At 31.4% G+C, this 18,279-nt stretch overlaps 3 protein-coding genes across 8 annotated transcripts; 1 reads left to right on the forward strand and 2 right to left on the reverse strand.

Annotated features, from left to right (window-relative positions):
* Positions 1–4,123: 4,123 nt before the first annotated feature.
* Positions 4,124–5,718, forward strand: LOC123714518 (transmembrane emp24 domain-containing protein 3). The gene is made up of 4 exons (XM_045668791.1): positions 4,124–4,403; positions 4,560–4,677; positions 4,943–5,070; positions 5,304–5,718. The coding sequence occupies exons 1-4, from the start codon at positions 4,248–4,250 to the stop codon at positions 5,526–5,528; spliced, it is 627 nt and encodes a 208-aa protein (XP_045524747.1). The 5' UTR covers positions 4,124–4,247; the 3' UTR covers positions 5,529–5,718.
* Positions 5,719–5,871: 153 nt separating this feature from the next.
* On the reverse strand, positions 5,872–7,051 carry LOC123714517 (protein YIPF5). The gene is made up of 2 exons (XM_045668790.1): positions 6,769–7,051; positions 5,872–6,690 (listed from the first exon to the last, which is right to left on the reverse strand). Exons 1-2 carry the CDS (start codon positions 6,875–6,877, stop codon positions 6,008–6,010), a joined length of 792 nt encoding a protein of 263 aa, XP_045524746.1. The 5' UTR covers positions 6,878–7,051; the 3' UTR covers positions 5,872–6,007.
* A 552-nt stretch (positions 7,052–7,603) lies between these two features.
* LOC123714702 lies at positions 7,604–18,275 on the reverse strand. 6 transcript variants are annotated; one of them, XM_045669088.1, is made up of 15 exons: positions 18,140–18,275; positions 17,572–17,804; positions 16,723–17,224; positions 16,182–16,252; positions 15,669–15,804; positions 14,629–14,775; positions 13,002–13,081; positions 12,212–12,926; positions 12,042–12,121; positions 11,297–11,429; positions 10,793–10,878; positions 10,089–10,441; positions 9,169–9,282; positions 8,603–8,674; positions 7,604–8,393 (listed from the first exon to the last, which is right to left on the reverse strand). In XM_045669088.1, exons 2-15 carry the CDS (start codon positions 17,692–17,694, stop codon positions 8,303–8,305), a joined length of 2,703 nt encoding a protein of 900 aa, XP_045525044.1. In that variant the 5' UTR covers positions 17,695–17,804; positions 18,140–18,275; the 3' UTR covers positions 7,604–8,302. The 6 variants fall into 6 exon arrangements, with proteins under 6 accessions (XP_045525044.1, XP_045525042.1, XP_045525043.1 ...); XM_045669086.1 differs by having other exon boundaries at positions 10,793–10,890; XM_045669087.1 differs by lacking the exon at positions 18,140–18,275 and adding an exon at positions 18,033–18,051 and having other exon boundaries at positions 10,793–10,890.
* Between the last annotated feature and the right edge of the window lie 4 nt (positions 18,276–18,279).

The following is an 18,279-nucleotide window of genomic DNA, read 5'->3' on the forward strand; positions in this document are numbered from 1 at the left end:
GACACAATAAAATACATCAGACAGTATATTTAAATAGCTTATTGTACATAGACAAGATTAACCGCCCACCGTAATACGTCTGGATACTTAGTAGAATATAGCTTTCACAAGACTCACTAGTTATAGTACATATTCTGTAGTATAGTAAGGTACACAGATATCTAGCACATAATATAAAAAAAACACACAGGTAAGTATTACATTACTTGGATATTTTGTGTATTAGGTATATATTTACAAATATGGTTTTCGGTTACAAAAAAACATGTTGATATATAAATTTATGTTGTGTCAATTTTAAATGTCTAATGAACATTTACAATATTAAAAAAATACTAATTATTAAGTTAAAATGCATATTTTTGATACAGGTATTTTTAGCGTTCCGCTTCTACATTTGATCGATACTACCCGGGTCACATTATCGGGCCCGATATGCCTTTTAACTATTCTACCCATAATGCAGTTACCAGGAGGAATATTATCCTCCTGTGTAACAACTACGTCATCAATTTCCGGTTCTGAGTTATTTTTAACATTCCATTTATACCTATTGTTTAGTATTACAAGATATTCCTTAGACCATCGGTTCCAGAAGTCGGTGACCATTTTTTGTAACCGCCAACGATTGCTATAAATGTCTACATAAGCATGACTTTGATCAGCTACAGTTAGCTCAAGGTCTCCGATTAAAAATGTCCGGTCGTCAGTGGAAGAGGATCGTTAGGGTTGTCACTTAATACAGTCAATGGTCGTGAGTTAAGGCCGGCTTATATTTGAGTCAGCATAGTTGTGATTTCCTCGTAAGTTAGAGTGGTATCGTCAGTAACCTTTTTTAGGTGTGTTTTTGTACGCCAGGCTCCCAAAAACCTCCAAAATTGCATGTATGGTATATGCAATTTTGGAGGGGGGTATGAAATGCCATGTAGTACGCTCTAATGTTAACATTTCTGCTATTTCACTAGATACTGAATATTTAGGACTGTTAAACATTGTCGTTAATTGTTTTTCTGCTCCTACAAAGTTTGTGCCATTGTCACTATAGATATCTTGAAAGTGGCCTCGTCTGCTGTAAACCTTCTAAAGGCGGTGATGAATGCTTTCGAAGTCACAACTGTGACAGCCTCTAAATGTACAGTACGTATGGCCATGCAAATATACCCTTTAAAAGCCTTTGTTCCTCTACCTGGGGAGAATCTGATGTTAATATGTCCAGCATAGTCCACACCGACCGACTTATATGGTCTATTGAGAATTATACGCACCTCTGGTAATTGACCCATTAACTGTGATGATTTACGTTTTGACTACCTAATGCAAATCACACACTCACGGTAACATTTCTTTGTATGATCTCTAGCTCGGAAAATCTAGTATTTTGTGCTCAAATAATTTAGCATTAGTTGCGGTCCTCCGTGCATTGTTTTCTGATGAGCATTCATAATTATAAGTCTGCTAAGATAGTTTTTGTAAAAATATGTTTGTAATCATTCCTATTAATACTAATACCTCAGCAGTAGCTAATAGGACACTATTTTGACAATTTTCCTTGGAAAAGTTAGCTATTAAACTATTGCTTTTCTTTTGTAGACATGACAGTGAACTCTTTACAATAATAGATGTAGTGTTCACCACTGCATAATACATATTTGACTTCCTGCTTTTTCACATCTTTGTATATACATGAATGAAAGGTCTTAGGTTTAGCAATAGGTGTAGAAACAGGCTTAGGGTATGCTGATTTTACTCTGTGACTGTCTACCATTTCTAACCATCGAAATCTAGCTTCTAGATAATCCCAGTCCAAGGAGGTAATTCGTTATTACTCAAACTAAGTTGTTGTTCCCATCTCATTATTTATTCATTCATTCACGTATCTTTGATATCACTAAATAGTTAATAAACATATCCCAAGTGTCGGTTTTCACACCGAGATTTTGCAATGTTTTTAAACATATCGACGTATTGTCTTTTGTTAACATAGCTTTTACACATTTAAAGAAAACACTTTTTACTGGATTGAAGCTATGTATTATTATAAACCTATAATTATTTTACATAATTTTAAATTTCTCCCGACGTTTCGCGTGCTTTACATATCTTTAAATATAGACGCTGTGCTGTGAAAATGTGCTGTTTTCTTTAAATATCGACGTAGTGTCTACCAATTGTTTGATTGAACTCGATGTCTCCGTAAATATAACCTTCTGTGTATATAATGTTCTTAAAATTGCATAGCAATTCAACCGTTTATTATTATAGCGTTTCACTAACTGGTTCCACGCCTCATCATAGTTTGAGTCCATAGTTGAAAAGTTGTGTATTAATAGTTCTGGATCACCCGTTAAATTACTTTTCAGATAATGTACTTTTTGTACCGGTGTTAAAGACTTGTTGTTATGAATCAAGGAGCAAAATCAGACAAACAATGTTGTCCACTCTCACCCCAAACATTGGTATTTGTATTGACGGTAATTTAACATCATTTAATAACCTCTGTTCGTCACCACCCGCTATTGAGGTATGCGATAAAGGAAACTGCAGTTTGATTAGGTTTTGTAAATCCTCCTTCAAACTGGACTTATAATTCATAAAAAGTATCACAAAAGTTTCCATTACAATAGGTACTTTCATTTTCTTCGGCTTTTGATATTTTTAATATTAAACTTTTGTGTCCTTCCTTGAAAGTCCCGCCGTAATTGTTCTGAAAATGAGTTTGTACAAATGATATTTTTATTATGTCTTTCGGTGATTTCCTATAATTCTTTTCTGCACTTCTTAATGTCTCCAATAACTTAACAATTGAGTCTCAAAGAGACCCTCCATCGTACACTATGACTTTGAGCGTAGTTCGTAATTATCCGATTACCCAGATTCACTGAAAAAAACTGAACACAGTTCAACGTAAAAGTATTTCACAGTATGGTGTATATAACGTACTTTATTTCGTTGTTATAGGTTAAATGCTTTTATAACGTTATTATAACACTGTAATGAAACACTGATCACTTAAACTCCTTCCAACTATTCCTTATCGCTATGAAATACAAGCATGTATTGTTCTCACTGTTCGCCTACTATCGAACAATCGCGACGTTATCCGGTTCGATTTAGGACCATATGTTAAGGAATTATAGTTGAGAATTAATCGTGAATTAATTGAGGGTCTTGAATTAACGAATTGCAATAATAACACATGCGAATATTATGACACTTTACGCAACGTCAAGGGATCAAGCCGCATGTTGCGACGAGCAGTCGTACTCAGATACGACTGCTCGTCCACGATTCCAATTGCTCTTCGTTGAATAATGTCAAGCGGAAGCAGCTGATACTGAGGATAAACGCGCAAACTTCTGTGTTCTTGGAGTTAAATTGGACTAGATTTATAGCCTAGAGATAGTATAGAGAGACTCCTTGTACCAGAGTGTCGGAAACTTCAGATACAAGTTTATTTCGGTACTCATTGACAACTGCCCGAGAAATACCTGCCCGGACAATTTAAGGAGAAGCCCCAGTGCTGTCATCCGCATAGCAATGAATGTTCATAAGTGTACATTGTGTTACCAATATCAATAAATGATTTTGACTTTGTTGCTAAGTTGCAAAATATCATGAATATGTAGAATAAACAGGTTCGGGATAGGACACAGCCTTGTGGGTCAGAACATGCTCCATCGATGACCACCTTGATGCACCGATCAGCGAGAAAGCTATAAATCCAGTTGCAAGGTATGCAAGGAGGTGCGGAGCACCAGCTAAGCGACCACGGCCGATTGAAGGACCAATTTATTCATAATCACACTGCCTAAACTTAAGCCAAAATGAAACTTCAATATCCGAAATATAACAATTATAACGTTTTTACTATATATGAAAATCTTATGAACTCGTTTTAATTCAAATATTGAATTTTTTATGTTGTAAATGGCATGACAGGCCTTATATTTTGTCAAATTGTAAACATTTAATTTTTTTAGAATAATTATAATATTATTTGTCCATCGTTCGTCAACAAATGAATATTTTAAATTCAGTTAAAGTTAAATATGCGATCGCAGCCAAACAACGTCACGTTTTCGATATGTGTGATGTGTTGATTAGTAAACGTCAATGTCAAAAAGTCAAAAATGTCAGAGAAGCGCTAGAATTATTCTGATTCCTGATTAAGTGATTATAATCGTAGGGCAATAATCATTATATTGTATTTTCATGTGCCGTAGAAGTTTTATACTATTAAAGAGAAAATGTTTCCTACGCCTTTGATATATGTCCTTTTACTACTACTAACTGATAGTGTATTTTCAAAGAGTGTTGAACTTACTTTCGAATTACCAGATAGCGCTGAAGAATGTTTTTACCAAGACATAGAAAAGGATATCTCAGCTTCCTTGGAATACCAGGTAAATCAAAAATCTTTTAACCTTTTCCCATGTAGAAGTCCTACGTTATTATAACTTCAACGCCTATTGTAATTGTTTAATATTTTTAATGTGGCGGTAAATCATATTCCAAACAACACGATAACCGATTGTATTATTCTGTTTTTAATTTTCAAGGTTATAACTGGTGGCCAATATGATGTTGATGTCAAAATAGAAGGTCCTAATAAGCAAATAATTTATCAACAACAAAAGATGCAGTATGATTCTCACCAATTTACAGCCCAGTATACAGGTTGGTTATTTGCAAAACTGATTGTGCCTGTATTAAACATTTAATTGAAAAAAGCAGTTTTCATTTACATGTATCATAGACTAGATAGTAATATCTAAAACGAGCCGGCTTTACAAACATAAGGATAAAAGTTGAGGAATTATTTATAATTTCAGATAGTTGTTCTTGGAAATAAGTGAATTAAAAAAAATTGTTGTTAATTTGCCATCCATAGTTGTTGTTTTTAATTCTCTCCTATTAAATACTTAATTTGAAATGTTTTCAGGTGTATATAAGGTGTGTTTCAGTAATGAGTTTAGTACATTTTCCCATAAACTTGTATATATGGAACTTAATGTTGGACCTGAAATGCCTCTGCCAGGAGTTGGTGACCATGCTACTGTCCTTACTCAGGTATTAATTGATTAAAAAAGTTGATAGCCTTCACTTAACTTGATATTTCTTAAATAAGAAATACAACAACTGATACTAATTATAAGTTAATATATTTTAAATTGAATGATCAATTAGTCCTCTCACTCCAATGTATAAAATATATTTAATTATTTATCAGATATTTAGCTTTGAATTTTTAATATAGTACATATTTAAAAACCAGAAGTAATATAATTGTTTCACTCTTTTAGCTGGAGACATCAGCAGAAGAAATCCATTCAGCTCTAAATAGAATTATTGATCATCAAACCCACCATCGATTAAGAGAAGCTCAGGGTCGTAAAAGAGCAGAGGACTTAAATGAAAGAGTATTTTGGTGGTCTATTGGAGAAACACTTGCAATTTTCTGTGTAACATTTGCACAAGTTATGATCTTAAAGAACTTCTTTAGTGATCGACCAACACTATATAAATAATTATTAGTTTAATAGGCTATTTAATATATTTCATGTGGTAATTATGTGTACAATAGTTTGTTTTGATACCAATGAACTTGATTCAAATAATTTTATGTTATTGTAATATGTCACAAACATACTGCAATGTTATTCATGTTTTGTTATAGAAAGCGTAATTTCAATTGTTTTCATTAAAATTTTAAAACTATGGTTGTTGTGCATTGTTTTGAAAAATCCTTTAACTTTTAACTAATATAATTGTATACTTTGTGTACTAATTGTAACTGAAAACAAACAACATTTATATATTATGTTTATTATTTCAATTAATAAAATACATTTGTATAAAAACTTGAATAATAATTGCTTTAACATCAAGTTTATTTTTAATACATGCTCAATAATTTTATTATTCTTCTTATATAATGTAATAAATGAAAAGATTTTCATGACATGTACAAAATTGAACTTGATGTCCTCCTAAGAAACTAAAATGTTTAAAACAAAACTAGTAAAGCAAACACTCCATTTACTAATGCACAAGGATATGCAATTAGTGGTCTTTGTTCTGAATCTCCTGACATAGTAACGAATAATCTGCTTGCCGATAATGCTGACCATATAACAGCTATTGCTGATAATGATAAACCTATCCCTCCCTCTAGAGATATGAAAATTCCTAGCCCTGCCAAAGCAACCATTGGTAACATACAGTATCCTAGAACACTGGCAACACATAAAATAGTAAACACTCCTTCAGAGCGACTCATAAGGGACAGCAAAAAGTACATTAATATTACAGACATCATTGACAATCCATAAACATAACCAAAATGTGCCTTATTACCAGCAAGGAATAGACACACTGCCAGTGCTAAGCAGAATGCAATTGGTCCTGCTATGTCGGTATCTCGTAAGAGAAAGTTTGCATCATCTGCCTTAGATTGTCCATGAAATGGATTTAGAACAGCGAGTGTTTTTTCAAGTATTCTGTCTGGATATATTTCCAACTCATCAAGCAGTGGTGGCTCGTCAAATTCTGAAGATGCTGTTACAGGTTCTCCTGGTATTGGGGCAGGCGAAAATAAGCTTGGGTTGTAATATTGATTATTATTAGGTGGATTATTCTGGCCCTGATCATAAGAAAAGTTTTGATGTTCTGGAGCAAATGTCTGAAAATCTACAAAAACATGTTATAATTTCCTCAATTAAGACAAGTAAATTATCATTATTATTTATATTATGAAGGATGTTTTACCTAGATTCTGAGATGCATCGCCAAAAGAATTTGAATTATTGAAGGAATAATTTTGACTATTTTCAGGAGGTTGCCAAGAATAGTCGTTTGTATTTTGAAAGCCAGACATTGTGATTTCCTTGGAATATGTACAAGCGTTGATTGAATATTACGTTTACAAATAATAAAATTATTTAATGAATGATTAATATGGGAACTTCGACTGCATTTTTTGCAATATTTTGAATTTCCTCTCAAAATCAAAAAATAGTCATCGTCAAGATTGAAGCGTCTACGTCATCTACAATGGCAATTGACATGAAATATGTCGTCAAAATTACAAGTTGGTTGTCACTGTACTAATATTTTCGATAAAGATTAAAAACGTTTGCTGAGCGGTAATAACATACATACAGCCTAATATATTTGACGAATATTATCTTTTAAAATATTGTAACTTGTTTATGATATTATTTTCGGCATTCACCAGTCTAAATAAAAATATGAATATAATAATTATTTATGTTTCAACAGCAGTGTTGGCCTAGGCCTTAGTATCTTCAGGGTACTACAGCGACTCTTATCCTTGAAGTCATAGGTCCGACCCCAGCTGTGCACCAATAGACTTTCTACATGCGCATCTTAGACTCGCTCGTACTGTAAAGGAAAATATTCAAAACTCGACAATATGTGCCAGACAGGTTGATCTACTTGTTTTTGAAATATAAATCATCAAAGAAACTGATGCCATCTAAAGCCAAGACTATATATATAGGGTTGCAGCACTACTGGCATGGATTGTCAAAAAAAAAAAAAAAGATCAACTTCTAGTGTCTCAATCAAATTTATTGTGAAAAGATTTTTTTAGTATTTAAAAATATATCAACAGAAATTTGGTTACTAGTCGAAATTTAAAACATTTTTTTCTGAAGTGGAGGCACCGGGACTGTAGCCCCAGTTGAACAAAATAATACAGGACACAGGATTAGGGTATGAATAATTAATGATAAAATCTATACTCTGTAGTGGTGGAATAAAACGAAACTTAACCATTAATTGACATACTCGTACTAAGAAATATAATTTAATAATTTTTGTATGACATAAAAATCATACAAAATTACTTTTACAAGTCAGTCATCTTTCTTTATGACATTTTTCTTGGAGAATATTTTGGCTCGACTCTTTGACAGCGTCAATACAATTTTTATAGATACATAAACGTTACGTTTTTATTGTTTTATTCATCAAATAGGCGAATATTTTACTTAATTAATGGTACGTGTTGTTGACAGTCATTTTGTTTGTTTAGATACTTGATTTAACCACGAAATGTTTTAGTAGGAAGATAACATAATTAATAAAAAATATATTTTGGCTAGTGGTCATATGACGAATTTTAGCTGCGTTTCCTTTGTTATATATGGATTTTACATTTGTAACGTATTTTTAGAACGCTATTGAAAATGAGCATTGAAAAAAGTCATCTTCAGAAGGGATCCCCCTTTGTACCATTTGTGGAGGTACACCGTTTCTTCTCCCTTTTTAAATACCCCTAGTGGAGAGTTGAGCCTGTTTCTGTTATTATAATCGATAGGGCCGTATTAAGGATTGCGCATTCATCCAAACAGTGCTTAACAAATTCCCTGAAAAAATGCATAGATTAAACAAAATAACATTATGGTATAAGTGCAGTTATCATTTAAAAATTTAGGTTCGCTTAATCTAATGATATATTTGAAAGCTCTACAAATTGAACTAGACGTAATACTTCTGTCAAAATCAAAATGGATGAACTAAACTGAAAAGTTCAAACTTTTCGTACAACAGAAGAATAATGTTAATAAATACTTACTTATTATAATTATATTCAGCCTCATTAAAGTTAAGAACATTTAAATAAACAGCTTTTCTTCTTTCGTATATCCTAGAACAATTTATTATATATTAGTATATTTTTCAAGAGAAACTTCTTTTTTCGGATACGCGTCACACTTTTCCGTTGCGGGCCATCTTTTTCTTGTCCCTACCACGGTTGATTCAAAGAGATTGGAATTTATTAATAACAAAAGTATATAATAACGATAACAATGATAGGAAAAATTATATTACAATTAATGAAATTCTGTAATTATCTCATTACTAATAAGGTAAAATGAAATAATTGATAATAAAAGCCTTTTGTTAAACTTTATCTTATTTAACTTAATTTAACCAATTTATGTAAAGTTGCATATAGTAGATCATTTTTGAAAAATAAGGTCATAAAGAAGTTTCACTTTTTATGTGTGTACACTAGTACGCGCACACATTTTTAATAATAATAATATCTAATTAAAAGTCTCAAGTCCAAGGACTTGCAGAAGTAAGTAGATAATAACATAGAATCAATAACTTGTTAAGAAACGTAAGCATACCTACCCTGCTAATTGAAGACGGCAAAAACGTATAAGTTCTGCCAATCTTTTGGCTTGACAATTAACATCCTTTTTATCGAGTTTTTCTGGATTTAACAGCTTTTGTCTTGTATCTTGGCTATAAAAACGATAAATATAACTATAATTATTGTCCGTGCTAAAAGCTACGTAGAATTTATATATACATCTATTTATACGTTAGAAGACATTTTTATATTTAGTAATAATAAACGTTTTAAGATAAAAGGGATTCATAAGTTTTTAAAATTTTATCGAAATCTGCTTATTTATATAATAGGTTATTTTGAACCAAACATACTTTATTACAAAAACGTAATATTATATAATCAGAAAAGAATATTAATAAAAATGAAAGACTTTTTGAAGTAGTCTTATTTGTATAGTCAGGAGAACAAACGGATTTTTACAGACGGCCTCTTAGCGGTGAGTGATATATTTAATTCTAGAGAGAAGTTGCAATGTGGAGCTTGATAATGCTTAGAAAAAGTTAGCGACAGCAAAAAATTGGATGACAGGTCAACAAATACCAAATCACGGAAAATACAAGTAAATGACGCTCTATAAAAAATCAAGAGAATAAAATGGAACTGGAATATAAGAACTTAAATAGAGAAAAACGATGTATTAGAATGATATCCAAGGGACTGCGAAAGGAAGAGGGAAAAAGATGGGCAGATGATCTGCCGATGAGATGGAGCAGGCTATCGGTCCGGAATAGACAATAATGTATAAACAGCATACAACTACTTGGTAATGAAAAACAAATAAACAATTAGTTTTTTTAAATTATTCACATATAATAAATATTTACTGTTAAATAAAGTCTATTAAAATCCCTTTTTACAAACCACGGAAAAAAATTCGCAACGCAAATAGCAACTTAGCAATAATGACATAACTTACCAAAATTGAAAAATGTAGCCTAATTTAGCCTTAGTTTGTTCTATGAAATCAATATGAGTGTAATTTTTTTTTTCTGGTACTTCAGCACCATCTAAAATAAAATCTATATTACTTAGATCATCAAATCCATTTGAATCCAATTTATCTTCAAGAGTAGAGATTCTTGTGAAGTTTCTTATAATTTTCGGTGAATTATCTGTTTTAGTCTTAACACAATCTGTTTTATCTATATTTTCTGGTTCACTAATTTCATCCTTGTCCGCGTGTTTAAGTTCAAAATTGGATAAAAAGTTTTCTTTCCCCGGCAAGAACCGAAGAAGTTTCTTTTTAAAATGATCGGCTCGTTCCTGGACCTAAAGTTGTTGTAAATTTACATGTATAAGTTTTTACAAATATAAAATATGAGTAGCTTATTTAAATTTTGATTGTCTACGTTTGAAGTCGTATGTATTGATTGTCTATGTTTGAAGTCGTATGTATTGATTGTCGATGTTTGAAGTCGTATGTATTGATTATCTATGTTTGAAGTCGTATGTATTGATTGTCTATTTTTGTAGTCGTATGTATTGATTGTCTATGTTTGAAGTCGTATGTATTGATTGTCTATGTTTGAAGTTGTATGTATTGATTGTCTATGTTTGAAGTCGTATGTATGTCATCTGATTCAAAGTAATTCTGCATAAATATTGCAACTTAATACTTACGGTGAGTGATGTCATAATATTTTTAGCCTTTGAACGGGTGATTCTGGATGGTGTCGATTGATGTTGGGATGTTTTTTGTGGCGTCGCTGTAAAACAAACTAATCTGAATTAACGTAAAGACGACGTATGTTCAAAACGCCGAATTATGTAAATCTACACTAACTTACAAGTACTTGTAACAAATAAATTAGAAAACAGTTTCAAAACTCTTTCACCATAATTATGCTACAATACGCCAGAGTAACGATATTTACTGAATGTGTAGGTGATCAGCCTTCTGTCAGTGATCAGTCGACTTTTTGAGTCTAAGGCAAACCGGTTTCCTCACGATGTTTTCATAGACCGTTCGAGCGAATATTAAATGCGCACATAGAAAAGAAGTCCATTGGTGCACGGCCGAGGATGGAACCTACTAGAAGCCACAAGGCCAACTACTCAAAATAAATTACTTTTTATTACGTAAAATCCTTATATTAAGTAAAAAAAACACTTTTACAAATATACCTTCATCGCTATGCTCATTTATTGCATCGACTTCATTGAAAGTGTTATTGAAATCCGGCGTCTCAATATCAAGTAGTAATTTGGCTAGTAATTTCTCAGCTGCCTGTAGATTTTCGTCATCTTCGAAAACGCCCTAAAATATAATAACGTTTAGAGAATGTAAAGTGTAACTCAATGGCGCGTCAAACGATATTTTGTGCCTTAGATCGTCCATTTTTTTATCTATGACATGTCGGTATCCTAATGTTAAAAAAAAACAAATGGTACTGTCAGTACGCACGACCATTTATTGAGGGAGAATAAACGCCAAAATGCTAGGTATCGTCAAACAAAGATTTTCTGTACGAATTTTAGGCAAATTTCCAGCTAGTGAAGATTAGATAAATGACCAAACCAGGTATTTCTCAGAAATTGTCACTTAAAGAGTTGTACAGATTTCGATTGGATTTAAATTAGAATTGATAAATTTTGTATTTACAAAAATTAAACTACCAGACGCGCGGTAATTATTATATGCGGAATATTTTGTAGTAATTCCTTATAATAAACTCTTGTAGCAGAGCACTTATGGATCACCAGGACCACAATTTCTTTAGGTGCCGGTTTTTTTTCAAAAGTTCAATTTTTGGAGATTTTTGTTTAAATACTGAAATATAACGGTACCTAGCCTAATCACACGAAATCACAAAAATTCAAGCGGGTGAAGAGGGCAGTGAATAAATGCATTTAAATATATATCATTTACCTGTAAAGCATCGACTAGATAAACGCCGTAACTGTAGATTTTCATAAATGTAGATGGATTGATATTGTGATTAATTTGACCTGTAATAATACGGTTAAAAAATAGCATATTTCCAGTACTTTTGATAATAATCATATGTCTTTTATAAGAATCCCAACAACAAATCTCACCTCTCAAAGCTCCATTATCAAATATAATATCCCCCAACTTATTTGCCGCATCAACAACATCAGCGTCATTTTTAAATCCCCGTTTAATACAAACACAGGCCTCGTACATCGTCCAAGGTGGAGGTGTTTTCTGAAAAGCTGCCTTTTGTAGAACCTGATTCAGAGCCTCTTCCACTATTTGTGTGAATCGCGAAATCCACTCTTCTGACTTGGATACTAGGTTGCCTCTCATCGGTTCACTTGTAACTTCAAACATAACATTTTTATCAACATCTATATTTGTTGTATCATCAAACGATGTATTTGATAGTGAGTGGCATATTGCCTCTGGATTTAAACTGGTAAGAGAATGTGATCTGTCCCATTGATTCCATAGACAGTGACCATTATTTTTTTTCTCATCAATTAAATTATCCACTTCCATTTTCATTTCTGACTCTTCTCTATGTATTGATTTTGAATCAGATACATTATGCTTTTCTTGTTCTATATATTTTTTTATTTGTGGATCTCTTATCCCTATTTTAGTTTTACTGAAAACGCCCTTTCTTCGATTATGTGGTATTGTGACCGTAATTTTTGGGTTAAATACTTTCCGAGGAGGCGTCTCCTTTAATTTCCCATACATCATAAAATATTCAACTTCTTCCATCCGAAATATGGGGCATTTCATTGCGTTTATATTTTGATTGATATTACTTTCTGTTAACAAAACCTAATAAAGATCAAAGCAAAAGTGTTAAAATATTTAAAATTATTTTCTATTTCGGAACCACTTTAAAAAACTTACAACTTTGTAGTCCTTTTGGCTGTATTTTCTATAACATGCAACGATGTTTTGTATATGATCATCATGACGATTTGCTTTATCTGAAACAAAATTGATATGTTTAGATATTATTTTACTTTTTTATTCCTATATTTCAACCGCTAAAAGTTCCAAGACGTTGAAATCACTAACAAGCAATGGGATAAATTGGGTGGGTCTTAGTTAGAATGGATACATATTTAAAGTGTAACTTTCATACATCACACATAATTACCAAACTAAAATATCATTTATAGGCAGATTTTGGTCAATATCAAAATGTATTCCGCAATACCTACGTCATTTAATTTATAATTGTTTAGCCAAGCCACATTTCATATATCTAATGAAATATGGCGTACAGCATGCAAAAACAAAATTTCTAACTTACAAACACTACAAAATAAAAATTATGACGATTAAACATTTTTAAACAAATATATGAGGTTAAAAACATTTTTTATAATTCTCTCTTTAGTAGCTTATCATTAAAAAAATCAAACAACACTACAAGCAATACTCGGCGAGTTTGCTTTTCTTGCCGAGGCCGCGTCCAAATTATTTGAGGAAGTCTATCATGTATGAGAGTGTGCAATTATTTAATCAATTACCGTATAAAATTCGTAATATTGCATTAAAGAAACAAATAAGACTGAGCCTAGTAGACTGAACTTGGGACGGCTGATGATGACGTGTACCTCGTTCGTATAAACATATTAGGTTTGTCATGTAAATAAAATACATTTTTTAAAATATTAATTTAATAACAAAATAATATATATTTAAGAGCATATGTTACACTGTAGCAACGTGTTTAATAGTATAATATCTGCAAATGAAGCGCGTTGAGTTTGCGTTTTTGTAACGTATAGATTACTACAAAACCCTCGGGAGAAGACAGGATAGTGTAATGTTTGTTGCTAAGACAATTAGTCGCAGGTACTCTTGTTAGTATGCAAAGGTGAACCCAAGATTTTCTATTAGTGAGTTTGTTATAGGGTTGCCACCCGTACTTTATAATAAAGTATTGTACGTTATTTCAGGTAATTGTACTCTATACTACACCTAATGCTATCTACAATAAAGATTGTTCTCACACGAAAATACTTTATTTCGCATGTGATTTTTTATTCACAAATTTTTTTTCGTTAAACAGAATTCATCGATTGGCGCTGAAAGAAGTACTTTTTTTTCTTGTGTATTATACCAATGTACTGTAATTGCAAAAAAATTGGCAATCTTAGTTATAGCGGAATTACAGCGAGAGCAACTAGCAAAAGTGCTTTAGGTGCAATAATAAAGGCATTTTGTATATATATGACACGGTATGCTGTACTCAATTCAACCAAACAGGATCACTTTTTACGGTCAAACATATGTAACTAAAAATGTAACGCAAAATATGTTGCTACGCACAAAAGTCAGACATGGCTGGATTGGATTAGAGTATTTCCTTTTTTTATTTATTTTTTATTAACTCTTGAGGTTTTAATGTAGAGAAAAGTTTGAAAATTTTGTTTATATTCCGGAAAAGCGAACAGTATCTTCAGGGTAGCATATCAAAGTGTATGTTGTATGTAGCTTGATATATATTAATAAAATCACTTACCAACAATAGCAACGTTCTCCGTTAAGACATTAGAAATAAATATGGCTGCTTGTAAAGCTCTCTTCATATGTATCTTGTTAACAGACGTTGTCCCCTTTTGAATACGATTCAAAACACATTCCGGGACAACCCAGCGACACCTATTATCTGAAATTATATATTATATGCATCTAAACAGCTATTTAATTAAGGCGTTTTAGGCATGCAAAAGATATCGTGGCAAGTGTCATAATAAAATGGCAGCTTATCCGATTAGGTAAACTTCAACATTCTGAGATTACAAGACATACTTAATCTTTTCATGGTTAATACAAATAACTTTGCTCGTAACGCCCCCAAAAATAAAATTTATGCCCAGTATAATGAGTTATTTTCTCAATTCAAATTATTTAAAAAAAAGCAAAGGTCTCAATAATGTCATACAAAATATTTTTTAAAGGAAATACTACCACAAACACGGACTCGCACGTAGACATACGTACGCACACACTGATATTTATAAATGTTATATTTTACTAGGGTCATACATATGGTTTTGTAATTGAGATAACAATAGCTTAAACGAAGGAGCAGCTGATGAGACCATGATTTGGCCGGATATACAATGGGGTTATATTGAACGAATACCTCAGCAGTCATCAACACTTCCCGGCTATTTCCAACAAAGCAAACTATTTCGTAAGACTCCTTCGTCTATGTCAATCAAATAACGACCCACCATGAATAAATATATTTCGAAATACTACTTAGTTATGTCCATTAATAAGACATATTTTTACTGCAAACACATTTAATATAATTTGTATTTATTTTTCATTTCATTTTATATTTTGTTATTAGAGGCATTTCTAGGTTTTAGAACTTACTTGAGGCATTTCTAGGTTTTAGAACTTACTTGAGTCACTTTTAGGTTAGGTTTTTGGAGGAAAAGTTTACTAGAACTACCTTTAACCATTGTACAAAATTTGTCATAGTTGCATGCCGAGTATTTTATCGGTTAACATTCATTTGTAATAGATTTTAGACTAATATTTTTATACCTGCATTACGAATTTCCTTTATAAAGTTTAATTGTTTTAAAAACACATCCTCATCGAGCACAAGAAACCAAACTTTGGTTCTTATGTCAATCTTAAACAGTGTTTGCACAGCTGTAATATTAAAATTATGTGTTTCCTGAAAAATAGAATTAGTGTTTAGTTCACACATATAACGAAGACAAAGAGAAAAATCCTGCAATAAATGATAATTAATTTTAAAAGGAATTATTTTATAATACTTTCTGATCAGATTGAACCTCTACTGAATTGTAACCAACATAAAATTAGCTGTGAATAGTGAATACTACATAAGTTAATTTTTGAGATGATATTATGTAATTTCTTAAAATATAAAAGAAAAATATTACTATTGAAGCCACCCTTTTTAAAAATTATCAACATTATTCATCTATTATATATATTAATAAAAAAATTAAATACTAAAGCAACTGGTAGAAGCAACAGAGATCATGAATGAAACAAAATAAAGGCAAGAGGTAATGTATTTCATACCTGTATGTCATGAAAGTCTTCTTCAACAATGTCTTTGCTTATTTTTATATCATCATCACCTTCAAGATGTGCTGTAAATTATATTTTAAACATTATGCTCACCAATCAATACTACTTTTAAAAACCTACTTCAAAAGGGAGGTTTAAGTTATGTGGTATTGCAATTGGATAATATGAGTATGATATTGACTATTCATGCCTGTTTATTTATTTGTCCAGAAATTGTCTAGAAACTATGACTTACTTTTTAGGTAATTTCTCAATTAGGAAATGATTCATCTCTCTTGTGTAGTATTTAAAATATGGGTATATTAGATACCTATACCTAATATTGTGTTTTACTACATTAGTATATTTATATGTTTGACCACAACTTTCCGAGAAAGTAAGTCATTAAGAGACAATCCTTCTCACTTCAGTAGTACCTAATTGAAATATGTATAATATAGGTATCTAATAATAAATAAAAATTATATTTTTTTATTCAGTTGGCAGGTGTTGAAGTCCTTTTTATATTATATTTAAGTGTAAGGGTACTAACCAGTTAGATGACTTGAACTTATATTATGTGAATTGTTTTGAAAATTTATTTGATCATTCATATCACATTGTTTTTGCAGTGTAACTTTACTTTCAGCTGGCAATGTAAATTCTTCTTTTTTAGTTTTCGATGATATAGGGGTAGATAAATGTGCATTAACCTGATGAGATTGCAAATTGCTTTGGTTAGCATTTAAGTAACACTCCGAATTGTTAGAAGATTCATTCCAATTTATTGAATTGGGACGGACACTTAATAATGGCACTCCCAAAGTGATGTTATTATATGTGTTCTGGGGAGTACAGTGTGAAAAGTTTATGTTAGCAATGGAAGGGCTTTGTCTACATAATGAATTATACATTTTTGCTGTTGTTGGCTGATTAAAAGATGCATTATTGTTAAAGGAAGTGGATATAGTATCATTAAAGACTTCATTGGGCTCTGGATATCCTGTATTTAATATAGGTTTGCTTTGATTTGCTCTTGCCTTGATAAACGCTACCTGTAAAAAGAATAAATATGATAAAATAACATCATTGAAAACAAAAATTTTAAATTACACTAATTTAAACTAGTAAACATGTCCTACTAAATATAGTGTACATTAAATTAGTGTGTAATAAGACAGGTTATTAAACTTAAATAATTTTATTTCAGAATTTGAGGGTAGGTGTTCTAGAAGTGCATTGACAACGTAACTTTTAAAAGGTACTATTATAACATTATGTACAACAATTTTTAAAACTAGGCATATCGTTAACCATATAAAGACGTCTCGAGATCTACGAATTGATGAATGAGAATGTTGTCCTAAAAGAAATGGTTCTCAGAGATAGAATGAAGACTTACAGTTTGTTCAGGCAAATTCCACACGGCGTCTCCTGTTAAGGTATTAAAGAAGTATGGTCTGCCTGAGTATCTTTTGGAATGACAAACCAACCATTCACAAGTTTGGGATGCATCAGTATTCATTTCGTATTAAGAAAAGAGAAACATAACAACAAATACACACTATTCGTACTTCATAAATTTGTCATCATTAGTTATTGCACGCCTTCTTAAGTTCAGGTCATAAACTAAAACTGCAATAATATATGTTTACTGTGACAATAATATATTTTTTAATACAATCATTTGTACATATATTTTGTTAGATTTTCTACGTTAAAAATACTTAAAAGAGAACTTAGCGTAAACATGAAATTTCGTTTGTAATTAGATTTGATTATGTCAATAATATAATAAGAGACGGCCAAATCGACCCTAAAGAAGCTTAGCTTATTCAATTGCAGTAATATAAGCATTATTACAATATAAAACAGCATATCATAAGGCACATATAAAATTAATATAAAATTAAATTTTATATTTGTTGTTCTGTTACTTTATAACTTGGTAAAATATTTGAATTTAAAACCTTTTTAATTTATTTGTATGTCCTTCACAAGAGCAGACGTACTGTATATATTCTTTAATTTAATCAGTTCGCACAGTGTACAATTATGCTACTTTGATCTGTGTCCGTTGTAAAGACATATCAAGTATCAGCTATCAAGT

The sequence above is a fragment of the Pieris brassicae genome, chromosome 9, assembly GCF_905147105.1.
Source record: "Pieris brassicae chromosome 9, ilPieBrab1.1, whole genome shotgun sequence".
NCBI lineage: Eukaryota > Metazoa > Arthropoda > Insecta > Lepidoptera > Pieridae > Pieris > Pieris brassicae.